Source organism: Delphinapterus leucas, chromosome 19, assembly GCF_059928025.1.
Source record: "Delphinapterus leucas isolate spDelLeu-1000000601 "Yukka" chromosome 19, BTC_Dleu_Yukka2, whole genome shotgun sequence".
In the NCBI taxonomy this organism is placed as follows: domain Eukaryota; kingdom Metazoa; phylum Chordata; class Mammalia; order Artiodactyla; family Monodontidae; genus Delphinapterus; species Delphinapterus leucas.
The window spans coordinates 48988163-49015561 of NC_143147.1; the positions used below are offsets into that span (position 1 = coordinate 48988163).

Below are 27399 nucleotides of genomic sequence, written 5' to 3' on the forward strand. Positions count from 1 at the left end.
TCGTTGCAGTGCGCGGGCTTCTCACTGCGGTGGCTTCTCTTGTTGAGGAGCATGGCCCTAGTGCGTGTGGGCTTCAGTAGTTGTGGCTTGTGGGCTCAGTAGTTGTGGCGCACGGGCTTAGTTGCTCCGCGGTGTGTGGAATCTTCCCAGACCAGGGACTGAACCTGTGTCCCTTGAGCTGACAGGTGGATTCTCAACCACTGCACCACCAGGGAAGTTCCTGTGTGTGTCTAATTTTAAAACGATTTCTTTTTTGTTAGAAGGGGGTGGGTTACACAGTATGTGGGTCCATCTCATAGTAGGCACATAATAAGTGGAAATTGTTGGTATGTTTTTTTCAATAAAAGTTTTTAAAGTTGTGATCTTTTCTCTTATGTTGGGTCAGCAGGGCAGTTTTTTTTTTTTTTTTAACATCTTTATTGGAGTATAATTGCTTTACAATGGTGTGTTAGTTTCTGCTTTATTTTTCAACTTATGCTGCCTGTTTGGAGATTTTCCGTCTGCATTCAATTCATTCATCATTTACCCAACAAACACATGTTTATACCTACTGTTTGCTACAATAGTGATGAACAAGATAGATCCTGAGAGAATAATTAATAAATTTACGTATTAAAAAGTAGAGTTTCTTGGGGCTGTGGTTGTTCAGGCCTGAGGGGCCTCAGGCATCATTCCCAGCCCTGCCTTGGGAGTTTCCAGGATGGGAGGCCCAGGCAGCATCCAGGCTTCAGTTATCTAGCTGCAGTGCTGAGTTGTATCCTGAATCTACCAACAAAGCAGGTTGAGTGACCTTGGGCAGGTAGCTTCCCTCCTTGAGCCTCCTGTCATGCCCTGATGAGCCATCCCAGATGAGGGCAAACACTCATGCTTGGGTGCTGAGCGAGGCTCTAGGCAGGGGCCTCCCCACGCTCTTGGTTCCCCACCTTTTACCTCTGCCACACACTCCACCTCCAAACAGCGTCCTGGAGAATCTTCCCGCCCTTGATTCTCCATGGTCGGGGCCTGCAGTTGCTTAATAGATATGGGCACACACTCCAGAGCTGGGAGGGCTTTCAGAGATCAGCTGGGACCCAGACAGGGGGACTGACTAGCCCAGGAACATACAGCAAAGTAGCGGTGAGCCCAGTCCTCCATCCTTTCTTGCCCCCACTCCGCCCAGCCCTGCCCTCTCTGGGCCGCCTGTGCCAGGAGTGAAATGAATTACCCTCCCCAGCAGGGAGGGAGAGGCAGTTCCTGAGCCTGGGAACCAGCTGGTGTCATTGTAGTGTTGCCATGACAATTATTCCCCTGGATTAGGGGCCTGAGAGCTCCAGAGGCCAGGAAGTAGAGGAGGAGTGGGGGAACTGGCATTTGTTCAGCACTTTAAAGTTGACAAAGCACTTTCACACCTACCCTTATCAGTACGCATTGAGCCCTGCTGTGTGCTCCACAGTGTGTTCGCTGCTTTAGAGCCACTGTCTGTAATCCGCACCGTTCATTGGAATGGGTCCATCATGATCCGCATTTTACAGATGTGGAAACTGAGGCCCGAGAGGTGCAGTCAGTTGCCCAAGATCACTCAGCAGGTGGGAGACAGCCTATGTTCATACCAGCTTCCCCTGGCTCTTTGCCTATGCTTGGTGATAGGAAGCCCCCTCCCCATATTTTAACTGATTCCTATGACAGTCCTCTTATAGGGGAGGAAACCAAGGCCAGAGGCCTTGGATCTGGGCTTCTGCATCTGGAGCTACACATTTTTTTTTTTGGAATTTTTGAATTTTATTTTATTTATTTTTCTATACAGCAAGTTCTTATTCATTACCCATTTTATACATATTAGTGTATGGAGCTACACATTTCTGACTCTAAGTTTCTTACCTTTCGTGATGCCCCCTTCCCAGAGGGTTCTCTCCACCCGCCTACCCCCAACACTAAGAGTTACTGTGCTGGCCCAGGCCTTCCTGGAGGAGCTGATGCTGGGCAGTCCTGGGCCTTTGGGGTGGGTTGGTACCTGTACCCACTGTGTTAACGTCCAGTCTGATGGGAACTAGCACATCCAGGCCTTTGTTTTTAGTCTGGATCAGAACAAAAGAGGTTCTGGAACCTTTTAGGCACAAGAACCCCATGGATAGGTAACCTGGGGCTCGGGAGACAAATAGGGACCCCAGCCCCTGGGGGATGTGCAGAGGACCTGACAGGTATGTATTGTCAGTCGGGTCACACGGGTGCAGCTTGGCCCTGTGGCCAGATGACTCCACGCCTGGGAGCTGCCTGGAGATTCCCAAGGTCCTGGGCCTCATGTCCTGGGCTGACCTGCCTCTAGGGCAGTACAGCTCCCATGGAGGGAATCCAGGCAGCTGGTGGGGTTTGGAACAGCTGGCGCCGAGGTGGACGGTGAAGACTCAGAAAGCCAAGGAGCAGTTCTCTGCCCCAGGGACATTTCCAGCCTCCGTTCTGTTCCTTAAAACCCCAGGGAAGGACAGGATAGTTTTCATATTTCAATTCTTTTAGTGCTTGGGAAGTCCTTTCTGACGTCTGACTCAAGTCCCTCTGGTACTCAGGTTTCCATGGAATTCTCAGAAAAGAGTGGGGCAGTGGAGGTGTGGTAGGGGACTTCCCCAGAGCTTGGAAACCCGTTCTGAAGTGCTGTCTGTCCCCCGCCAGTTTCATCCCCTCCTGTGGCGTTGACCTCAGAAGCCAGCCTGGCAGCCGCCGGGGCCTGTCAAAGGCTCATTGATTGAGTTTTCCGAGCTGCTGTCTTACCTCCCCCCTTTCTGGGCACCAACTTTGTCCCTTGGTACAGCCCTCACTCAGCTGGTCACTTAGAAACTCCCTCGGGGGCTTCCCTGGTGGCGCAGTGGTTGAGAGTCCGCCTGCCGACGCAGGGGACACGGGTTCGTGCCCCGGCCCGGGAAGATCCCACATGCCGTGGAGCGGCTGGGCCCGTGAGCCATGGCCGCTGAGCCTGCGCTTCCGGAGCCTGTGCTCCGCAACGGGAGAGGCCACAACAGTGAGAGGCCTGCGTACCGCAAAAAAAAAAAAGAAACTCCCTCGGGCTTTCGGCGGGTAGAGCCACATCCTGGCTAGGGTGAGGGCTGGGCCCATCATTGGAGCTCTGGAAAGAACCTTCTTCCTCTAGCTTTCAGGCAAGATGGGCCAGTGGTGAAGGATCAGGAGTCAGGCAGATGAGGGTTTCATCCTGGTGGCTCTGGACATGTGCTCCTAAGCTGCATGACCTTGGGCGTGGGACTTTGCCTCTCTGCGGCTCAGTTTCCTTGTCTGTAAAATGGAGCTAATGATAGTATACAGCAAGACTTAGATGAGATAGCTCATGTAGAGTGCTTGGCACTCAGGATAGACTGGATACATATTAATGGTTTATTATCACGAGTCTAATACTTTTGGGCCAAGGCTTGTGCTTTGAGTTGGGGCGTGGAGATGGATGTCACTGCAGGGGGGTTTCTGGTCAGGGTCTCTCTCCTGGCTGGTTGCTGCCTTAGAGGTGGCTGCAGGCTGGGGCCCTCTCTGCTCCCCGTGCCTCGATTCCAATCCCTCTCCACCCTTTGGTCCTCCAGGTGCGTTACAAGGAGGAGTTTGAGAAGAACAAGGGCAAAGGCTTCAGTGTGGTGGCAGACACACCCGAACTCCAGAGGATCAAGAAGACCCAGGACCAGATCAGTAACGTAAGCTCCCCTGCTCCCTGGGGTACCATACTGATGCCCTGCCCTCTCTTCTCATCCCCTCCCCGCCCGTCTGGCAGACATGCATGAGGCCAATTCTCCGCTGCTCCTGCTCTCCTAGGCGGGCCTGGCTGGCGGCTGCTTGAGCAGAGGGAAGGGAAGGGTTTGGAGTTCCCAGATGCCTTTCCTCTGTGCACCCCCAGATTCCCCCTTTGATACCCTCTGCCCACATAGTATTTCCACCTTAAAAGGACTGGACTTTTGGGGGGGTGTACAGGGAGGGCCTTTATGCTAAATCACCCCCGTACCCCTTACTCTCTCTGAAAATCCCCCCCATCCCCCGGCTGTGGTGAGTGCCAGGGTCCAGACTGGCTGTTTCGTCTGAGCACAAAAGTCAAAACTGGGTGGCAGAGGTGGGGGAAGAGCCGGCCTCCCCCTTGTCTGCCTCTGGGTGCTGATACTGCAGTCATTTCCGCCTCTCCTCTGCCTCCTCCCCCACCTCGGCTTGCTTTTCCTTCCTGTGTAAAAACCCCAGCCGGTTTTGCCTGCTGGCCCTGGCCTGGCACTCCTGGGCCCAGGGCGGTGACCAGTGTCTGGCCATGGCAGGGCTGGGTGTGGAGCGTGGGCAGTGGATCGATGCGCCCCATGGCACCTGTGGCCAGGGAACAGGCCTCAGTTCCCTGCTTGGTGGAGCCACAGACCAGCAGCCTGAGTGGCTCTGGGCTTGGGAAGGCTGCCTAAGGGGCTTTGGGCAGTGTGAGGTCGGGGGGGGGGGGGCACGACTGTGAGCCACAAGCACAGGACGTGGGCTGCAGACCCGTGTCGAACAGGGCCCTACAAGGGACCGGGCAAGCGGTTGTCTTCATGTCTGGAACAGGAAGAGGTTGGCAAGTTGCCCGTGTCACTGGGCTGAGGGACTGGAGATAGAGGCTGCAGGGGGCCTGGGTGTTAGCTGGTCCACCCGGCCTCCAGCCCTCAGCCCTCCACCCGGCCTCCTTGGTCGGGCACTCCTTCTAGAAGTTGGCTGGACTGGGCTTAGGGTGGACTCTGGCAGTGGCTCAGGCGGATGTCAGAAGCCAGGGCCCAAGCCGTCAGAACCTGCCATGCCCAAGACCATGGCTTTTAAGCTTTGACAGCAACCTGCAGTATGAAATACATTTCACATGGTGACCCACCCAACAGGCCTGCTGATTTATTTAAGGGAAACAGAATCAAAGCTTCCAGGAAAGAGTGCTTTACCGCTTAAAGGGCATTCGGATATCTTCTGTTCTATTTTAGTTTGTGAAAGACGCTGGTTGCCCACTTAACTAAATGGGTTTCGCAACTAGGTTGTTGACCAGCAGCTTGAAATTCATGGCTTGAGGAAATGGAGTGCTTCCCTTGGGCTAGGATGCCTCTGAGGGCTGTAATCCCTACCTGCTCCCCTGCTCCTCTGCCTCCCACCCCTGCCAGAAAAAAAAAGCCTGTCTCAGTTGCTTCTTTATAAGCCAGGGCCAGACCTCACACCCTAAGAGCTTCCCTGCCAATCGGTGGCCGGACCTCCAAAGGGTAAAGCCGGAGGAAAGAAGGTGTGGGTCTCAGCTCTCCACATGGAAAATGGGAGGGAGGGGAAGCCACGGTAAGGGACGGAAGACCCAGTGGGCTCCCAAAGCTGGAATCTTGAGTCTTCAGCCCCTGTGGCTTTTCATTGTGAAGACTGTCTTATCTTGGATACCTGTTCCCCCGCCTACAACCCAACCCCCAGCACATTCACTCATTGCTTCCAGCCTGGGGCTTTTAGAAGAAGGGAGACAAGCCCAGTCATCCCTGCCTCCCTTTCGGAGAGGCTTCCAGAATACTTCACACGTGGCCTATTGCACCTGCACGCACCCCTCCCCTCCCCTCCCCTCCCCTCCCCTCCCCTCCCCTCCCCCTCCCCTCCCCTCCCCCTCCCCTCCCCCACCCTCCCCCCTCCCCTCCCCCACCCTCCCCCCTCCCCTCCCTCCCCTCCCCTCCCCCTCCCCTCCCCTCCCCTCCCCTCCCCCTCCCCTCCCCTCCCCTCCCCTCCCCTCCCCTCCCCTCCCCCTCCCCTCCCCCACCCTCCCCCTCCCCTCCCCCACCCTCCCCCCTCCCCTCCCCTCCCCTCCCCTCCCCCTCCCCTCCCCTCCCCTCCCCTCCCCCTCCCCTCCCCTCCCCTCCCCTCCCCTCCCCTCCCCTCCCCTCCCCTCCCCTCCCCTCCCCCTCCCCTCCCCTCCCCCTCCCCTCCCCCTCCCCTCCCCTCCCCTCCCCTCCCCTCCCCTCCCCTCCCCTCCCCCTCCCCTCCCCCTCCCCTCCTCTCCCCCTCCCCTCCCCCTCCCCTCCCCTCCCCCTCCCCTCCCCTCCCCCTCCCCTCCCCTCCCCCCAAACTAGTTATTGGAGGTGTTAATGTCTGAGGAGCCCTGGTAACAGAGCTCACCCTGGCCAAGACACTCACACCTGAGGAGATAACATCTTATCATTAACCACAGGGCTGCAATTAGCTGATTGTCCTCTGCTCTGAGGTGGGGGAGGTGACTTGAGCCTGACCTGGTTCTGCTTTTGCAGCCTTAGCTGGAACCTGTGACTTGTGACCACAATGCTGGAAGACTCTTGGTTTTAGCAAGTACAGTTAGTCTGTCAACTGTGGGCCTCCAAACAGCTGGACGAGAATCACTTGCAAAGGTTGATTGAAAATGCAGGCTCACAGGCCTCCTCCCCAGGCCACCTGGGAGCAGAACCCAGGAACCAACATTTTCTCTCTCTCTTTTTTTAGGAACCAGCATTTTATTTTTAAAATTATTTTTGTTGTTCCTTTTTATTTTTATTGAGCTATAATTGGCATACTGCACTGTATACCTTTAAGCTTTCCAACCTAATGATTTGCCTTACTTACATCATGAAATGATTGTCACAGTAAGTTTAGGGGACAGCCATCATCTCATACAGATACAAAATTAAAGAGATAGAAAATAAAATTTCTTTTTCAGGGACCAGCATTTTTAACACATTCCCTGGGTTACCTGAAGTTTGAGAATCGTCACCAAGAGCCTGAAAAAGCTTCAGCAGAGGTGTCAGGCCTGGCCACATCCCAGAACCCCCCAGGGAACTTTAAACCAAGTTGTTAACTTGTCCCTCCTCCGGAAGAGTTTGGGGAAAGATGGTGTTTAGAGCCACACCTTTTGTTTTGTATCCAAAATAGTGTTCCTTTATGTAGCTTGTCACTCACTTCCCAGGTTAACGTCAGATGACTCCTCATTTGCGAGGAAAATGTCAAGCACTTAGCATGTGATCAATATTGTCAGTTGCTATTAATTTAAAGGCAGACTCGTCTGCTTTCTACACCGTGGCTAAAGAAGGGACATGGACTAAAGTTTGGCTGAAAAGTTAGGCCATTGTCTAGTACTGAGAATGTCTGGAAAACTGAGGGGGCAAGGTGCTAGTTAGACATCTGTGGTGAGTGTTTGTGTCTTTCTTTTTTTAATTGAAGTATAGTTGATTTACAATGTTGTGTTAATTACTGCTGAAAAGCAAAGTGATTCAGTTATACACATATATACGTTCTTTTTTTTTATATTCTTTTCCGTTATGATTTATCATAGGGTATTGAATATAGTTCTTTATGCTATACAGTAGGACCTTGTTTAGTAATTGTGTCTTCATTAAAGGCACCTGAAGGGGTGAGAGGCCAGGACCACAGGCTGTGAGCTGAAATTTATCCTGGCCTTTGGTCACCAGCTGTGATGGCTGTAATGGACGGGAGTCTTTAATTGCTGAGGTCCCTATATGGGAGCCACAGCCTTCAAGCAGAAAAGATTTATTTATCTACTTATATACTGACTTTCTGTGTACAATTTTGGGTCTTTTAACTTTTCCTTTTTCTGTGAAGTGTAACACATAAACACCTGTGTGTGTGCTCACCATGCAAGTCAAGAAGCAGAGCGTGACAGCACCCCTGTCAAAATAGAGTTTTCAAAGTGTTAAAAAAAAACAACAACAAAAAACATAACTCTCATGCAGTGAATACCTATCATATAATTACCTTAATTATGAGGAACCAGCTGGAGCATCTGACAGGCAGAGGTGATGCCTAGTCTGTGAAAGCAAAGCACTGGATATAATTAGATACAGAGCTAGTTAGTGTTCTGCCATTAGCTGCAGAACTAGTTAACGTCCTCCAGGACTATAAAACCATAAGCTTTGGGCTTCCCTGGTGGCGCAGTGGTTAAGAATCTGCCTGCCAATGCAAGGGACACGGGTTCGAGCCCTGGTCCGGGAAGATCCCACATGCTGCGGGGCAACTAAGCCCACAAGCCACAACTACTGAGCCCACGTGCCACGACTACTGAAGCCCGGGCGCCTAGAACCCGTGCTCCGCAGCAAGAGAAGCCACAATGAGAAGCCTGTGCACCGCAACGAAGAGTAGCCCCCCACTCCTCAACTAGAGAAAGCCCGTGAGCAGCAACGAAGACCCAACACAGCCAAAACAAACTAATTAATTAATTAATTAATATAAAAACCCAAAACCATAAGCTTTGGAGATAGCCTTGCTACAGGCAGAAATCCTTTGCATTTCTTTCAGTCAGAAATAATTAGTAGCTTATATTCCTTAAATAAGCTTCATTCCTTATAGTCCAGGCCTAATCAGTAGTAAATAGTAAAGTCAAAGAAAATTCTAGCCCCAGAGTCAAATGCCCCAGAGGTGGGCTTGTTGGACAACCCTGTAGTTTAATTTTTGAAAGCGTGTGCTGTTCTTTTCTTTACAATTTTAAAATGTAGCTATGCTTTCTTTTTTTTACTATGTAATTTTTTTTCTTGCTTTTAAATTGAAGTATACTTTGTTTACAATGTTGTGTTAGTTTCAGGTGTACAGAGAAGTGATTCAGTTTTATATAGACATATTTTTCCCCCAGATTCTTTTCCCTTATAGTTTGTTACAAGATATTGAGTAGAGTTCCCTGTGCTGTACAGTAGGTCCTTGTTGATTATCTCTTTTATATTTAGTAGTGTGTATATGTATCTCAGACTCTTAATTTATCCCTTCCCCGCAACTATGCATTTCTGAATACTATAGTTTTGTTTTTCCCAATTTTGAACATATCTGTTCTTTTGCGTCTTGCCTCCTTTGGGCAACGTTGGGTTTAAAGAATCATGTACATGTTTGCATGCAGCTGTAGTTTGTTCTTTTCTGTTGTTGTATAGCATTCCATTTAAGATACTTATGTTGAGGCTGGTGTTGATGGTCATTTGGAGTGCTTCTATGGCTGTGGACAGCTTCATACATATTTCCTAGTGTTGATAATGTGGAGTGGAATTGCCAGATCTCCGAGCGTATGTTCCTTCAGCCTTACCAGATAACACTGAACTACTTTTCGAGCGGTGATTGATTTACCCTCTCGCCGGCAGTGATGAGAGTTTCCGTGGCTCTACATCCTTAGACTTGTTCATTTTAGCCATTTTGATTGTGTGTAGTGGTACCTCATGGTTTTAACTTGCATTTCTCTGATTACTAATGAAATCGAGCACAGATTTACATTTGTTTTAAAAACAAAATCGTGTTAGTCTCTCACAGGGAGCACAGTGTAACCTGGTGGTTGAGAACTAGGAGTTGACGTTAGGACTCACCCACCCCTTACCTACCTCCTGAGCATTGGTTTCCCCATCTGTAAAATGGGCATGACAGTGATACATTGTTCTTGGGCTGGCTGAGAAAAGGAAATGAGTTATACATATAAGGGCACCACAGAGGACTGCAACAAACGGAAACACTGTTAGAAAAAAACAGACCCTGGCTGGTGAGTTGACTATTCCATTCAAAGCCTGATGTTCCCTTCTTGGTCACGATGTAGAATCATGTGGAAGCAAGTGTGGAGTCAGACCTTCGTTTTCCACCACAATCAGGAGAGCAGGGGTTCAGAAAACGGAACATCAGCTAGCAGAAAAAATGCATTTTTCTTAGGTTTGGAATGGACCCTCAACTAGTCATCCTGGAGTCCTGGCTGGCAGGGCCCTTGGGTGAGTGAGGAGGGTCCTTAGGCCTGGGTCCCTCTACTCATGTGCACTTGGATCTCATGGGCACAGTTACAGCCTGGCATCCTTCCATGGGATCCCAGGACAGTTTTTTAGACCAGGGCTCTGCTGACATTTCTGAGCTTATGGTGACACCTTTTCAGGGCATTTAGACGATTAGAACTTTGCTGAGCTTGGAACAGGGAGGGATCAGACAGGGCCTTGGCCTCTGAAAAATGTTCATTTTCCTTTTGAATGTGCTAACACCCTTTAAGGTGCCTCTTTGCTTCTCAAACCATTAGGTTGATCAGCAAAGTAATAACAGTTTCCCCGCTTGTTGGGCAGGGGAGGGAGAGGAAGCTGAGAGGATTGAAATTTTATCAGGTGGGGCTGGGCAGAAGGGAACTGCAACCTCACTTTTTGCAGTCCATTTCCCCTCTGTACTGCAACTCCTGACTTAAGTGCCAGGCACCTCTTCTCTCAGTTAGGGTGACCTTGTGATTATCATCCCTTTTGAGAGTGAAAGGCCGTGCTATTCATATCTATTCCAGAAGACATGAACTGGTAGTAGGGGCAGACTTGGGCATGTGGTCACCCTGACCCAGGAAAGGGCCCGTCCAGCTGTGGCTTTGTCCTTGTGTCACCAGCCTCAGCCCTGACTGAGTAATGAAAGTCATTTAACTTCTGAGCCTCATTTACTTCTGTAAAATAGGAATTAAAGTGTACCTATCCGACTTATTTTTTTAGGGTGATTATTGTCAGGGCCAAGGGAGATTATGTGCAGAGAACTCAATGTGAAAAGCTGAGCAAAGGTCAAGGTTATTACTATTAGATTAACAGGTGGTTCCTGCATCGATGGTGGGGAGGCTGCCACGACTCTGTCCACCTGAATCAGCTGGGCCTAATTTTATAGATATTTACGCATGTGGGGTGGCTTTTTAAGGAGCAAGATGGATCCCATCAGCCACTTGTGGAAATGCACACGTGTCCATACTTGCTTTCAGCTCTAGAGTTTGGCTAGGTTCCTAGAGGTAGTCGGGAGCCTCCAGACCACGTGGGAGCAGGTGGTACCGTAACCTCTTTTTAAGATGAGGAAACTCAGGCTCAGAGGGGACGGGACTCTTCCAAGCTCACTGAGCAAGTGAAGGGCTCATGACCCCAGGGATGAGACGTGGGAGGGACACTGCAGCTCTCGATGAAGGACGAAGTCTGTAGGACACAAAAGGGGAGATGGCGCCAGGCCTGGGACCCAGACATGCCTCCTTCCTCAGAGAGTCACCCCTTCACTAATACAGACAGAGCCGTACCCAGAGAAGTGGGCCGTCAGCCGGGGTAGCTGGGCCCCAGCACCAGGGACACACCTGCCCCTCAGCCCACCTCCTGGCTCCCTCAGGGCCCGGTGCAGGCCTCTGTCGGCCTCCACATGTGCACTTTCCCTCCCCTAGTCATCGGCTCCCAGAGTCAGGCCTCTTTTCATTAACAGACAGTAAACAAGGGAAGCTGACCTTTCCCACCCCGAGGACAAATGTCAGAAGGCCAGTTGCCTTGGGAGCCTAGAGGCCTCTCCTTGTCCCCACCCCCGACTGCTCACCAGAGGACGGGGTCACCAAGGGAGTGGGGCTAAGGGACACTCACCTTTTGCCCTTGTCTTAGGAATCTGAGAGCAGGGCACTGGCCCTGTGTCTTTGAACTTCACCCCTGGGTGCTCTTCCTTTTGGGAGTTCAGGGATTCGATGAGTTTTCAGTCTGACCAGGACCAGCTGCCTCCCCTTCAGGAATGGGCTCAGTTTATTTCATCATTTGGATGTGGGTCCCTACTTGGGCATGAAGGGAAGGGACAGGGGGAGGAGGGGGCTGGTCCTCCCTGCCGCCAGACAGGGCCCATCCTGGGCTTTGCTGCTGCCCCACCTGTTCTCCCAGCCTGGGCTGCAGTGGGTCACCGTCAGTTAACAGCTGGAAGAGCAGCTGAACGATGTGGGTGGAACGATGTGGGTGGTCCCAGCCCACCACCCCTGCAGACCTTTAGCCCAGCTACTCCTGTGTAAGGCCTGCCTGGCCGAGTGTTAACTCTTGCCCTCCTTGCAAAGCGGATGCGAGAAGGCAGCAAAGAAAGTGGGAGGGGGTGGCCCATGGGAGGTCCCGGGCTGGGACAGCTGGATCAGGCCTTGGCAGGGGCTTCCAGGGCACAGGATCGCTCGTTGCTTCTGCTCCAGGAAACAGGGCAGGCTTTGCCCCCATCTGTTCCCTGTCCCCTCACCCCACCCCCTTTTTCACTGGGAGAGGCATGGGGCAGGATCCTGGTGAACAGGAAGTGAGAACCAGCTTCTGGTCCGAGGCCTGGAGAGAATTCAGGCCTGGGTCTGCTCAGGACAGGACCAGTTTTCTGTGTCCTGCTTTCCAGGTTTCCTCTGGGGGGTGAGGGGGAGCTATTCTGTCACTCTCTGTCCCACTTCCTCCCCGAGCCCCGGCCCAGCCCAGCGATCCCGGAACACACAAACCACGGGCTTTCCACCTCTCCTCGGTTGCTTCCTCCCCACCAGTGTCCTCTCTGAAAAGTGAATAGACCCCACTAGGGGTCCTCAAGGTGTGGTGTGGGCTACATGCCACTGAGAGTACAGGGAGAAACCCCTAGATCTCCTGGAGGTTGTTCTTTTTCATCTCATCCTTTGTTTTATTCATATTTTTGGTGTAAGTTTTACAGGAGACATTCCATATTTGTGAAGTGATGCTTGTGTGTAATTGAGAAAATAGATGCAATTTGGGAGGACTGTGCTAAAACAGATTTTACCAACAGGAATATGCATTCAACATATTTGGGCAAGCGGGGATCAGCAAATTTTTCCTGTAAAGGGCCAGATAGTAAATATTTTAGGCTTTATGGGCTGAAGGGCCTCTGTCGAAGCTACTCAGCTCTGCATTGAAAGCAACCATAGGTAATGGGAAATGAATGGTGAGACTGTGTTCCAGTAAAACTTTATTTCTGGACACTGAAATTTGAATGTCATAGAAATTTCACATGTTACCAATCTTATTCCTCTTAATTCTCCCCCCACTCCCCCATCCCCATCCTCTAAACATTACAAAATGTAGAAACCGTTCTTAGCTCGCAGGCTGTGAGCAAACAGGCTGCAGGCCCGTGGACCAGAGTTTGCCAACCTCTGCTCTAGATCACTGGTTCTCAAACTTGAGCCTGCTTCAGACTCACCTGGGGGAATCTTTTAAAAGTGCATAGTCCCCCCCACAAAAAAAAAGAAAGAAAGAAGGAGAGAGAGAGAAAGAAAGAAAGAAAAAGGGCATATTCCAAAACCCCAGCCCTGATTTTGTAGATTCTATGGAAGGCCTTGGAACCTGCATTCTAACAAGCAACTCAGGTGGGTTGGGAGCAGACAGTCTGAAGACCAGATCTTAACGCAGCTCTGGGTCCCGGTATGTTCAGTTCAGCCAGCCCTTGCTGAGGACCCTGGGGTGTGTGGCTTCTCTAGGCCTCTTTTTGCCCATTTTTGGACCCTGAGAAGGAACTCACCTTCTAGATACCAACCCACCCTCAAGGGAGGGCCTGGCATTTCTTTGCCCTGCAGGCTAGGGTCCTCAGCAGAACTCTGCGAGGTCATGCCCACAAGAGGCAGAGTCACCTGCTGGTTAAGAGCACAGTCTCTGGAGTCTCCGTGAGCATGGGTAACTCATGCTGCTTGTCGGTGCCTTAGTTTCCTTCTTGTCTGTTAAATGGCGACTATACTGTACCCCCTTGTAGGTGCTGTCAAGGTAAAACAAGCATGTGATGCAGAACACCTAGCACAGTGCCTGGCACCTAGTAGGTGCTCAATAAACAGGAGTTGCTGCTTTTGCTGCTGTGGACCAGTGTGAAAGCAGGGTAGCCCTAGCCCCTGCCACAGGCACAGGAAAATGACCACTTACATTTGTCTCGTGCTTTAGTTTACGTGGCCTTTTACATCCATTATCTCATTGCATCCTTCAGCAACCCCTGTAAAGTGGAAATGGAGGTGTAGCAAGGTTAAGTGCTTGTTCAGGGGCACATAGCTGGTACATCCCCAACAAGAACCCAGCTCTCTTTGCCTGGAGACCTCCAGGAGTCTCTCCCGTCCCAGGATCTTGAGTGGCAGCGGAAGAGGAGCTTTGGTTGGTTTGCTGTGGGTCCTTCACCCAGCACTTTCTGCCCCCGCAGATAAAATACCACGAAGAGTTTGAGAAGAGCCGCATGGGCCCCAGCGGGGGTGAGGGCCTGGAGCCAGAGCGCCGAGATCCCCAGGACACTGGCTATCGGCGGCCCCAGGAGCAGCAGCCTCACCACATCCCAACCAGCGCCCCAGGTGAGCGTGAGGCCTGTGCGGGCAGAGGACCTGAGGCCAGGCCGGCTACAGGGTTGGGAGGAGGTGAGAGGGAAGCCTCATGTACACACACACACACCCAGGTCTCATCCCTACCGAGGGCACAAGCACCAGGGTCAGGGCCCGTTCTGGGCTCCCAGCGCCATGGGGGGAGATGCAGCCCCTGCTGCAGAATTCGCGGCACCGGCAAATGTGCACACAGAGACAGAAGCCTTTGAGCAACGTGGCGGTTGAGTGAGGTGATGGGCGGTGGAAATACATGGCATGGGCTTCGTGGAAGAAGGGAGCAGGCTGGCTTTGGCAAGACAGTTTCTGAGCCCGTCTCCTGCCGGCTTCCAGTTTACCAGCAGCCCCAGCAGCAGCAGGCAGCCCAGTCCTACGGTGGCTACAAGGAGCCTGCAGCCCCGGTCTCCATACAGCGCAGTGCCCCAGGCGGGGGCGGGGTGAGTAGCCCTGGCTGCGGGGAGAGGAGGTGTGGGAGGTGAGTGGGCCTCGGGGAGACGTCCTGGACGTAATTCTTGCACTTTCCTTAGAAAACCCCCCCAGGAGGCCTGGCCTCCCCTGACCTTTGACCCCAGCTCCCTTGCCATCTGCAGATAATAGGGGTCTCAGCCTCTCGAGAAGAAAGCAAGTGTGGTGTAGGGGGCAGATTGGGACCCTGTGTTCCAGCCATAGCTGTACATTGGGCGAGTCTCGTCCACCCAGCTCCCGGCCCACGTTTCCTTACTCCAGCTACCTGGGAGCACACAAAGCACCTTTCTGCTTGGGGCCCTCCAGACTGCGCCCTGCTCCCCAGTCTCCATGACGACGACCTGCCAGGTCCTTCAGATCTCAGCTTGCACCTGCCTCTGAGGCACCCTCCCAAACCACCCTGTGGCGAGTGGGTCTCCCCTGACGTGTCTGTCCTTCCACCCCACTGGTTTCCTTCAGAGCACTTTTTCCACCTTGAAACAGTTCTCTGGGTTTGTCATCTTCTGACTGTGACCCCCACTGGACTTGACGCTCCATGTGGGCAGGGCAGTGTCTCTTTGGTTCACCTACTCTGAGCCAGGCTCAAAGCGGGAAGTCATCAATTTAGTGAATAAATTAATGAGCAAAGTGGGAGGTGGGGTGGGATCAGGCTTACCAGCCCTCAGACTAGAAGTTTGGTCTGTAAGTCCTGCTACTTATCCCACTGATGGTGCAGCCAAGCTCAGCTCCTCTATGCTGGGTGCCTTGGAATTCAAAGTAGCTCATGTAGAAGCAGGAGGGACAATACTCCGAGAAATAAAGTAGCTTGAGATAAGTGGCCTGCTCGGGCCTCAGGCTCTGGCCACACAAACGAGGGAGTGATTGTCAGTGCTATCTGGGGTGTCAGGTGGGCCGGAGAGGTCGTGTGAAGGATAAGGTTCCAGATAGACCAGCCAGTCCTTCCAATACTCACTAAGCCTGTTCTGGACTGAAGGGATTTGGCTCTGAATAAAAGTCCACCTTCCTGCCCTCTTGAAGCTTACATTCCAGTCGGGAGACAAACACGAAAGCCAAGAGATAAGTAGGTATGTAACAAAAGGTCAGAGAGAAGAAAAAGACAGCCGAATGAGGAGGGGAGAGAACAGCAATTGCAAAGGTCCTGAGGCAGGAATGTTCTAGGAAAGTTCAAGGATCAGCAGGAAGGCCAAGGTGACCAGAGAGGGGAAGAGGGCAGGGAATGAGGTCTGACCATGCAGGGACTTGTAGGCCATAGGAAGGCCTTTGTGACTGGTGAGCTGTGCAGAGTAAGGGGTTTGACTTGTGTTTTTAAAATGTGGCTCTAGCAGCTGCGTTGAGAAGCAGCAACAGAAGATTGAGGGCGGAAGCAGGGAGATGAGTTAGGTGGCTATTGCAGGATGTGGGCTTAGATGTGGTGACTTGGCCCAAGAGATTAAAGGCAGAGTTGGTGATAAGAGACCGAGGTCACTTCAGTCATTTCTTGAGGGTTGTGACCTCTTATTCCATAGCCTTCGGGGCTGATGAAGCTGGTTTCTGCTGTGGGGTGGGGGGGGCGGAGTTTGAAATTTCATGCTGAAGAGGATAGGGGGCATCTGAAGGATTTAAAGCCAGGGAGGAACATCCTCAGGTTTGCATTTTGGAAAGTTCCCCCGAGATCACAATGGATGAACAGTTGGAGGAGGCAGACCAGAGGCTGCAAACAGAAGGTCTGAGCAGGGGTCCTGGTGGTGGGGCGGGGCAGTGGGGGCAGATCCCGGAGGTTTCTAATGGGCTCGTCCAGCCCCGGACCCACACTGATCCCAGAGCCTGGCCTGGGGCGCCGTAAAGCCTGAGCTGACCCCCAGAGACAAGTCGATGTCAAGGGCAGTGAGGGTCAGAGGACGTTAGAATCTTGCCTACTTCCAAGATCACAGCTAGAGTTCATGTGTTTTTACTGGACATTTCCTAGAGCTGGGGCTTAAGCACAAGACTTTGGCTGAGGTTGGAAGGTGGGCCCTGACAGATATGTCTTGTGTCACCTGGAGGTTTTTCTCACAGGAATTGGTCTTTGTCCTGAATTTGGGAACCAGATTCATCAACAGCTTCAAAAAAAGAAGAAAGACTGGTGCTTATAGTAACACAGATAGGGACTTCCCCGGCAGTCCAGTGGTTAAGATTCTGAGCTTCCACTGCAGGGGGCACGGGTTTGATCTCTAGTCGGGGAACTAAGACGCCGCATGCCACGCGGGGCGGCCAAAAGAAAAAAAAAAAATGCAGATAATAGAACACATGTCATATTTTTAACCTCTACCCGGCATGGTGTCCACCGGACATTACTGCGTTCCTGTTCCGAGAGACAGGGCAGAACTATTGTAACCTCCGCCCCTGTTTGTGCCTGGCCCTTGGTAGACGCCAGATGCATTATTAAAAAGGTGGTTGCTCTCAGAAAATGAGACACAGAGGTGAGAAAATTCATGGCAGAGCCCAGCCCTTCCGTGTCTCCCAGCTCCTGGTCCACTCTGCTCTGGGGTCCCAGAGAGTTAGGCACCCCTGACTAACCGCGCCCCGACCTCTGCAGAAGCGGTACCGCGCCGTGTATGACTACAGTGCCGCCGACGAGGACGAGGTCTCCTTCCAGGACGGGGACACCATCGTCAACGTGCAGCAGATCGACGACGGCTGGATGTACGGGACCGTGGAGCGCACCGGCGACACGGGGATGCTGCCGGCCAACTACGTGGAGGCCATCTGAGCCCGCCGGGCGCCGCCCGCCCCATCCGTCTTCAGTGCATTCCACAGCATCGCATCCGTCCTGGGCGTGACCTGTCCACCCTTTGGTGTCTCTGTTTTTTAAAATCTGCAACAGCTTGTTTATTCTCCCCCTCTTCCAGCTTCTTTTGCCAACCGAAGCCTTGTTCTGCCACTTTCGCGGCTCCTTCCTCTGGCAGGTTTTCCCCTTGACCAACTTCTTGATTTTCTCTCTGGATGGAACAGGTGTGGACCTCTCTGAGGGAAGCCGAGGCCCGTGGGGCTGGTCTGGGGGGGGCAACCCGTCAGCTCCCAGGCCTCTGCCTTCTCTCTTTTCTTCCCCCTCAGCCCCTCCTGCCCACCTCCTCACACACCCAAACATTCCAGGCTGGGGTGAGCCCCAGACCCCCAGGACTCCCAGGGCGGCTGGGAGTTGCTTCACACACTCCCGGGAGTGGGACCCACCGCCCTTGCCCCTGGGATGGGGACAGGGGTGCTGCCGTCGTGCAGGGACCAGTGAGATGGGCTTTGCCTCTGCTTCTCAAAGATGGGGCTGCCAGCCCTCCAAGGGGCTCCCTCACCCTTCTCTCCCCAGCTCAAGGGCAACAGAGGAGGGTGAAGTTCCTGCTTTGGGATTCATTCTTCCCTCCGGACACGGTTCCTTTTCACACTGTGATTTTGCTCAGCTGCCCACCCGAGCCTGGTGTGGGTGAGCAGCTCCCCAGGAAGCTCGGCTTGGGTCCGGTTCTTGCCTTTACTTTAGGGACAGCTGCAGGAAGGAGGGGAACGGGGTGTTCTCTCCGCAGCCCTTTTCCCTCACTCCCACCCCGGTCTCCAGGGTCCCTGGCTTGCCTCCTTGTGAAGGGTGCGTCAGGGAAGCCTCGGGCCTCTCGCCCATGCAGCCCAGCCTCTCGCGAGATCTAGTTAGGCCGCTCCTCGCCGCGCCTCCTGGCAAGGTGTCTCCAGGCCTTCCATGGCCTCCCCCCTCCCCACTTCCCGCCCGCCCGACCCCAGGTGGACTGTGCGAAACCACAGGACCCTCTGTATCTCCAGGACTTTGTTGCGGGGGAAGGAGCGAGTGTCTGCAGGTGTCCGTGACAGGCGAGGGTGAGTGTGAGCGTGAGAGAAGCGGGCGGGGTGCGGGCTGTGTGTGCAGAGCTGTCCTCCCCGATATTTTCCTCAAAACCCACAGTGAGAGGGGAGGACGCTGGGGGAGAGAAATTACTTATGTTTTCTTTGGAGTGAAAAATCCCTCCTTCTATCCCCGAATGGAGGAAGCCCAGCCACCCCCTTCCCAATGTGCCAGGCGGAAGTAAGGGGGGTGTGTGTGTGTGTGTGTGTGTGTGTGTGTGTGTGTGTGTGTACTTGGTGGGGGAGGGGTGGGGGGAAGGCTTTGTGGCTCCAGGCATATTCTCTCCCCCATCTCTGTGTCCTGGGCCGCAGAATAGGGGGCCAGGGGACCCTGTGTCACCCGCACTGTCTCCCCCGCCACCCTGCCCAGGCTAGCTCTCCATTTACTTAAAGCCTCCTTGAAGCAGAGGAGAGGGTCCCAGGGCTACAAAACTGGAAGCACAGACCCAGGATGAGGAAGGGAAAGATGGTGCTATCTCCAAGTCCCTTCTCTTGCTCGTTGGTGGCTGTGACGACCCTTGCCTGGCTTTATTCATCTCTGGGCTTTCTTGTCACCCTTCTGGGTCACCCCTCCCATCTTCACCCCGAGTCCGCTGACTCAGGCCCCACAGGTTGACATCCTTGCATCCTTGTGCCCTGCAGGCATATTTAGCATCAAGTCCTCACTGCTTGTGAGTTGACTTGGGAATATTTACCCCAAATCAGAGGCTTGAGCCCCTGCCTGACCAATCCCTTTCCCCCTTGGCCAGAACCAAGGTGAAGGCAGGTGGAGTGTCTTATGTTGGGCAATTTGGGGGATGAGGGAGGCAGAGAGGGAACAATTTTGGGAGCCTTGAGGCAGGCGCTGGTCCATTTTGTTTCCTCTTGATCTCAAAGCACAATGTGGATTCTGGGACCAAAGGTCAGAGACACATCCCGTTGGAGAACCTGCGGTTGGCAGGGTGGTGAGAGGGTGGGAGGAGGACCTGGGGGAGCAAGAAGTAGCCTCTTTTCACTCGGCTTAAATTTCCTTCCAAAATAAGGCAAGCCAGCCGCTGGAATCTTGCTGCCAGCCCTCTGCTCCTCCCATCCTAAAAATAGGGGACCTTTTCTTACACACCCCCAGAGAGAGGAGGGACTGTCACACTGGTGCTGAGGGACCCAGGGGCTGCTGGGAGTCCTTATTCCTTTCCAGAACCATCCAGCCCTAGAAGAGCACAGAACCTGAGGGCTGGGCCAAGTCCTGGTCTTTTTTTACGTTTCACAGGTTTTTTAGCTGATCTAATCCCAGGAAAGCAAAGCTAGAATGTGAATATAACTTTAGTGGACCAATAATAAATGCAAGAAGCCCAATGGTGAGAAAAGTGAATTCTCTCAATATTGCTTCCTGTTTTCTTCCTCATGTCCCTCCAGGGAAAATTATTGCTTAATTTCCGCCTTTTCCCCCTCACATATGCACTTCTGGGCCTTTTTTTTTTAATAGCTGGAAAAAAAAATACCACCCCACAGACCTGTATTTAAAAAGAAACAGAAATGACCATGTGAAATTCGCCTCTGTCCAAACATTTCATCCGTATGTGTGTGTGTGTGTGTGTGTGTGTGTGTGTGTGTGTAGCCGTCCGTTCATCTTTTTATATGGGGTGGTTGTCTTTCCTTGGTCTGTTTTGGTCCCCTCCCTCGTGGGCTTGTGCTTGGGATCAAATCTTTCTGGGCTGTTATGATTTTGAACATTTGACTTGGACCACAAGTGACTCTTTCTCCTGGTGACTCAAATAAAAGTATAATTTTTACCTGCAGCCTTGGTTATCTCTCTGGCTCTGAGGTGCTGCTGTGTGTGTGTGTCCCGTCTGCTTGGGGGGCATTGGCCCATCACCCTCCTGGGAGCTCTGCTGCCCTTCAGGGGGAGAATGACCAGCCTGGAAGCTGTCACCCTGGGAGGAAGGGAGCAGTGGTGTGTCTGCTCTGACGGGGGCCTGGGCACCTACTTCCTCCTTGTGGAGAACTCCTCACCGGCTAGCTCCTGGCTACATCCCTCTGCCCAGCTTGGTGACACTCCCAGAAGTTTCTTTGAGCTCCGATATTCTCGTCTTAACTGTCTTACTTCCTTTGTTCTGCACCTGTCTCCCCACTAGCCAGTGCGCTGTCAGGGCAGGTAATGGGGCTAATTCATCTTTCCAACCCCGCTGCCTGCCCAGGGCTGGGCACATAGCTACTCAGCAAATGTTTGCTGAATTATTGAATGAGCTCAGCTTGGGGGTGGGGGCAGTTTTGCCTCTGCCTGACACAAAGGAGGAACTCAGCACGTGTTTGAGGAATGAAATGACAGATGGCCTGGGACAGTCTGCAGTGGGATGACATGCGTGAAGCCATCCACAAGGTGCTCTGGCAACCCGAAGCAGCACTCACGATGTCTGATGAATGGATCTTAAACATGCATTTTTTCCCTTTGACATTATTACCAGCTCTGTGAGAGAAGTAACTACTGTGATGTCCATCTTACAGATGGGGTTCACTGAAACCCAGAAATGCAGAAATGTTTGGTGGGAGTCACACAGCTGGTGGCAGGGCTGGAGGTGTTAGGACCCCAGTGTGATGCTCCCAGCCTCCCGCTATGACCTTGCCACATGCCCTTTGCCCCTCTCCCGGCAGTATCTTCCATGCTCCATTCTTTGCTCCAGGTGACCTGGGTCTGACCTCTGACCAGGCACGGCAGCCAGCTTCCCCTCTTCTGCAGGGTTGGGAAAGGGACAGTGGTAGAGAAGGAATCCAGATCCTTCAACCCCAGCGCAGGCCCACCAGTCAGGCTTTGTGGAGAGGAGCATTGCCCACTCGGGCTCAGAATTAAGGCTTTCCCTTGCTTCCGGATAGCAGCAGGCTGGAGAGGAAAGGCCTTTCCCCAGAGTAAGCCTTTGTAATGAGGGGATGAGGCGGCTGCCAGGCTGCAGCGGTGTAGTGAGTGGTGAGGCAGTACTGGGTAAGATAATTAAAGTCAGTACTGACACCTGCTCCCCTTCCGAAGGTGCAGGCTGCCTAATATTGCCCCAACAGCGGGGAATGAGTTGGCAACTCTTGCCTCCGTTGGCCTGCACCCTGTTGTCTGTGGAGCCTCTTCTTCCCAGGAGGCTTCAGTCACCTCCAGAGTGATTTCAGGGACGGTCTGCTTGGGAGGGAACCAGCGCCAAGTCTCCACTCCCTAACAGCTCTGGTCCCTGCCCGCTGGACCCCATGCGGGGAGTTTCTGGACCCCCTTCTAGAAATGGCCTAAGATCAACTGTACTTCAATTAAAACAAAGTCACTTGAGTTGCATTTCTAGACACCTACTGCAGAGGGATGGGCCTAACCGAGAGTTCTTTAGTGCCCTCTCTGGGTATAACACTGCAATGAGTTCTGAAGAGGATATAAGAGGGACAAGGATGTGGGAAATGACCACGAAGAGATAAGGAATCAATGGAGGAGAGACCTCTGGGGCTCACACTGTAGTCGGAGGGATCCGAGCGACACGCATCGCAAACTGAGAAGCGCAGGTGGGGCTGAGGGGGCATTTCAGACTAACAGGGTGGTCCAGTCTGGAGCGAGAGAAGAACGTGGACTCCGGAGTGGACAAGCCTAGTTTTGAATCTTGGTCTCTACCCTTTCCAGTGAAACATTAGGCAAGTTCCTGACCATCTCTGAGCCTCATCTATAAAAGACTTGTAGGGAGGTTGAAATTACACCACGTGTGCAGTATCTGACACAGTATAGAAATCCCATAAGTGTTAGCTCCATCCCCAGACATGTCATCTGAGACTCACATGAGAACTTCATCCATGTCCCTCCATAACGTGACTTTACAATGTGCCAGTGGCCCACCCAGCTCCCAACCATTATTTTCTGAGCTTATTTGCCAAGGATGATGGGAGGGAAAAAGGAGAAGAAAGGCACTCAGGAGTATTCATTCCTTGGGCACCTGGATACAGATCAGATCTCTTCCTACTTCCATAACATTCAGACTCCATTTAGATACAAAGGGGTAGGATTGGGTTCCTGGGGAGAAATTGAGCCTCTTCACTTCTGCCTGGTCGAAATCGAGCAGTTCCTTGGTTACCCGCTCCCGGGCTTTGTGATTGGTTGGCTGTCGGGTGAGGGGGGAGAGTAAGCTGCTGATGGAGATGCAGCATCCCTTAGTCTCAGGCCCTGGGAGGGGGAGGGGAAAGGAGGGCTGAGCAGTGGAGGGAAGAGGGAGCCATTTCTCTCCACTGACTGCAACCTCCGTGCTCACAGCTCACATTTCCCCGGGACCCAGAGGCCTCCTCGGCCAAGGACTCCACAATGCTGGATATTTTCATCCTGATGTTCTTTGCCATCATAGGTCTGGTCATTCTGTCCTACATTATCTATCTGCTCTAGGGGCCCGCAGCGGCGGCGTGGAGCCTACAGCTCAGGGGGGAAGGATGAAGCTGACTGGCCGAGCATCCTGCTTGCTGACGCACCGGTGGATTTTTGCTTCTGGTCATTATTTCGGGTATTGATTCAAAAACAAAATTACAAGAGATCTTGTTTTCCTATTTTTTTTCTCAGGTGCACTGATGTAGCATTTCCCAGACCACTCTGAAAAGAATAAGAAATGCCAGCTTCTTTCTTTGAGACCTAATTTAAAGTAACAATTTTAAAAATGAAAAGTAAAGCCCACAATGCGAAGGATTTTTAAGTAGAATGTGTTGGGAGTGGTGTGCATGGTGGGAGAGACTATATTTCCTAGTTTTTTCTTCAAGTTAGGTGCTCGAACTCCAATGTGTCCATTTTCTCCTGGTAATTAAAGATAAAAAACATCTTTATATGTCAGCAGGGTGGCTTACAATTATGCTTGCATAATTGCATTAATTAATTAACTAGTGACTCATTCTAACTTGAGGATGATATAGCAAATCAAATTTACTTGGGAGTGGGGTTTTGCGGGAGATGTCAGTTCTTTCCCAACTGTGGGGTTTGGCGGAGTGGCGAGAACTCCTAATTCTTGTCTTAGTCCGTGACCAGTATCGGAAGCTGATACCTTTGCTGCTATTCCCATCTGAGCCTTGCTGTTTCTGGGTTTCCCACAGCTCCTGGACTCAAGTCCAACAAGAAGCCTCTCATCAACAGCAGTCCTGCTGCCCAGCAGACCTCTTCCAGAGCCTTCCGGATATGGTTAACCCCTGTCAAGCAAGGGGCTTTTTGAGCTCAGAGGCAGAGGCACTCGGCTGGGACATCAGGAATTCATGGGCATGGCTGGCAGCTGCTGCGTGCGTTTGAGCTGTAGACAGAGGTGTTGAGAACGCAGAGAGCTGAAATGTAGACTCATTAAAATTACTATGGAGAGCTGCTCAAAAATTTATTTGATAGCCTTTCCTTAGGTCTAAATGCAACTGCATATTATGCTAAAGTATGTTCTTTCCTTTCTCACACAAGGGGGTTCCCTTGTAGGTCCAAGAGCATGTTGTCTATCTTCATCTATGAAGTAGTCACTTTATCACTGTCTTTAGAGATTGCACAATCTGGGGTTGTGTGATTTCCCGTGTCTCACTCTCTAGAAGGAAGTTGTCATTTGAGTTTTTAAGATTTATCATATCTTCCCCACTCCATACCCCTTGTGCTCCAGCTTCTCATTTAAAGAAAGAAACAGTTATATAGTCCTCATTCTTTCTGAATAGCTGAACTATAAATTATTGAAATAAGATGGCTACACTTACCTTACTTGTTATTTGGGAAAAATCTCTCTCTTACCCTCAAATAAATGTTTTTTATATGGTCATATGTTCCTTTTCTTAAAAGCAAAACAAAACAAAAAACTTTCAACATATTTCTCTCTCCAAGTAGGGTTGAAGAAACCATATATTTGAGGGTCCAGAGTAGACTTGGGCCCCAAATCTGTGGTATCTATTCCTTTGAAAAGTCTGTCTTGATTGTTCTACATTGATTTTTATTTCTAGCTTAAAAATAAACAAGGAGAAAGATTAATAGTTATTATTTATAACATTGTGTTCAATTTCCATGTTTTAAAAAGAAAGAAAATTGAGGCAGTATATGTCAAACTTAAGATGGAAAACTTTCATTTTAAAATACTGGCCAAGAAAAAATACTGTTCTAGGAGCTTGTCTAGGCAACAAATTATGTGGCCTTCAATAAGTGATTTAACATTCAGGGCTTCAGTTTATTCTGACAAATGTAATGGTTGGACTAGAAAATTGTTAATGTCTCTTTCCATTTCAAAATTCTATAATTCTAGGATGAAAACTACATCTTTGAGAACAGAATTCCCAGGAACAAACTCTTTAACAGTTTACCAGTAGTCCGCTTTTCTGCTCTCCCCAAATGACACTGTATAATGAAAACTCAACTTCAAAGTCTTTTTGGGTACCAACTGCCACATTGTGAGGAGAAAATGAAAATATTTATTTACCCCAAACATATATCAGTGATCATTTGTCTAAGCTGCTTAGGGAATATTAACAAGTACAACACTACATGGTGGTATATAACAAAAAGGGGTAATCTGACAGATACACTAATGCAAGAAGCATGGCTCTGAACATTAATACGTTCAGGGATGATCTTCTGTTTTCTGTGGAGTCCGTGACGTAACATTTCCCACTAAAACATTCCTCTTAACTCTTTGGTATAACTTGTGTTTCAGACTAAAATTTTGTACTTCAAGTCAAGAGAGCAGCTCTATGTCCTTACCTAGGTAATTAGGGCAAGTGTCAGTATTTTGGAGGGATCCAAATTACAAATTACAAAATTATGGTGGTGTAGATCTTTGTGGTATAGTCTCTAACCGAGCTCCCTCTGAAGTCCTTTATGAGGTCAAGGCTCTTCAGTCTGTATCCATACAAAGTTGAAACAACTAATCAATTCAGTGAAAACAATCAGCCAATTTCAGTTATCCACCAGTGATATGTACCACTGGTATTGGGCACAATATAAAGACAGATACCCTTATTTTCAATTACTTGTGAAATATTATGGTTTTAAAAAATAAAGTTACATTTTGGAAGAAACTTTATGACTTTGTGCCTATATCCATGCTATAATATGCCAGTTTATTTTTTATTTTTTTAATATTTATTTATTTGGCTGCATTGGGTCTTAGTTGCGGCATGCAGGATCTCTCTTTTTTTTTTTAGTTGCGGCGTGCGGAATCTTTTAGTTGCTGCATGTGGGATCTTTTGGTTGCGGCATGTAGGATCTTTAGTTGTGGTACGTGGGATCTAGCTCCCCGACCAGGGAACCCAGACCCCCAGCGTTGGGAGCATGGGGTCTTAGCCACTGGATCACCAGGGAAGTCCCAATATGCCAGTTTATAACAGAGTTTTACTGGGTTCATTTCGATAAAATTTTCTAAATTTCACATTTAAACTATTTGTGTATTGCCATCCTAAAATATAATAAAACACTGAAAAAATTACTTTTGTATCAATATTATAAATTTTTGTGTAAATTTTATAAATCTGTGTCATAGGGCAATCATGTCCTATAAAAATGAGGATTGTACTTGGCCCACATCAATGTAGTAAAAACATCTCTAAATAATTGCAGATTACTTAGAAAAAAATTAATGTGGCATAATGCTAAGAATCATTATATTAATACCTGCTTTCTTGGTTAAAAAAAATAAGGGGTTTGGGTGGAAAAAGGATTTTTTTTTTTTTTTTTTTTTGCGTTATGCGGGCCTCTCACTGTTGTGGCCTCTCCCATTGCGGAGCACAGGCTCCGGACGCACAGGCTCAGCGGCCCAGCCGCTCCACATGTGGGATTCTCCCGGACCGGGGCACGAACCCGTGTCCCCTGCATCGGCAGGTGGACTCTCAACCACTGTGCCACCAGGGAATCCCCAAGGATGTATTTTATGTTAGGAGAAAAAGAATATATTTTGGGAAACAAATAATGGGAAGATAAATGTTACTAAGTTGGAGCCACCTAAAACTCATTGTTTGGGTACTTTATATGGAATCAAATCCAAACTTTGAGTTTGAAACTTGGCATGACGTGATTTATTAAATTTCGGAAAATTTCTTTTATTTTAAAAGGCTTAAAATTAGCATTGTTCAAACTTCAAAATCCCTTAACAGTATCATTTTAACTTCAAATTATTAAAAAATAATGCGAATGTCCCTTAATAAAGGACTTAAACATAGTTGAAGTGGAAAAATTGTCTTTGTAAATTATGTGCTTTGGCTTTATCACAGACCAAATGCTTACTAAGCCTAGAATGGCTTCTTCTAAGTTAGTTTTACTTCCATCTATTTTAAGTAAAAATAAAAGCAAAGTCATATATAAAGGGGGAAACACACACACACAAAAAAAGGGGGAAACAGAAAAAAATCACTGACACAACTTCCATTATAAACTAAAAAAAAAAATCTGCTAAGGCAGACATTTTTTAGAAATATTTAAGAACTCTGTTCATAGCAATACACTGTAAGATCTTGTAGTCATGGGAAATTGCAGGTAATCCACAATACTTAATTACATATTTTGTTTTTTGAAACTGGTGTTAAACTATGACAATTGTAGTATATTAGCAGCAATCAGAATATTAATTGCTTGGGAGTTTGGTCTCTGAATTAAATAACAGAATAGTATAGAATACTGTTCTGCTTATAGATTTATTGTTCAATTTAACAGTTGTTGCTAGTAAATGAAATTATTTATTTATACACTAAAATATTAAGCATAAAAATATACATAAATATATAGCTAATTGAAACATTATTTTGTATTAAGACATTTAGTTTTTTGATCATGGTAGGGCTATAATTAACAGCTTAAATAAAAATAAGTTCTTCCACAAGAAATAATTTAAAGGAATTACATAGCAAATATTTTATAATAACTATAAATGGAGTATAACCTTTAAAAATTGTGAATCTGTAATTTATATAATATACATCAACTATACTTCAATTTTAAACATTTAATTTTTAAAAATACAAAAAAATTTAAAAGAATTACATGCTCAGTGATTTGCATCATGACAAGCTCTGAACAAGTTAGCAATGTTTCCAATTTTAATTTTATTTTATTAACATGAATAAATAACAAATTAAATAAAATTAGCAAATATTTTAAA

The 27399-nt window shown here is 49.7% G+C and overlaps 1 protein-coding gene across 3 annotated transcripts in view; it reads left to right on the plus strand.

The window, feature by feature from the left end:
• LASP1 (LIM and SH3 protein 1) overlaps nucleotides 1-24081 on the plus strand; it is a 44191-nt gene extending 20110 nt beyond the window's left edge. For 2 of the 3 annotated variants that reach the window (XM_022557703.3, XM_089901184.1), the window contains exons 4-7: nucleotides 3555-3662; nucleotides 13846-13990; nucleotides 14348-14451; nucleotides 17034-20109. In XM_022557703.3, the coding sequence (XP_022413411.1) occupies nucleotides 3555-3662; nucleotides 13846-13990; nucleotides 14348-14451; nucleotides 17034-17207 (531 nt within the window). In that variant the 3' untranslated portion in view covers nucleotides 17208-20109. Of the gene's footprint in view, nucleotides 1-3554; nucleotides 3663-13845; nucleotides 13991-14347; nucleotides 14452-17033; nucleotides 20110-22700; nucleotides 22816-23392 lie in introns of those variants that run through there. The other variant, XR_016388999.1, reaches the window with a different exon arrangement.
• The last annotated feature ends 3318 nt before the right edge of the window (nucleotides 24082-27399 follow it).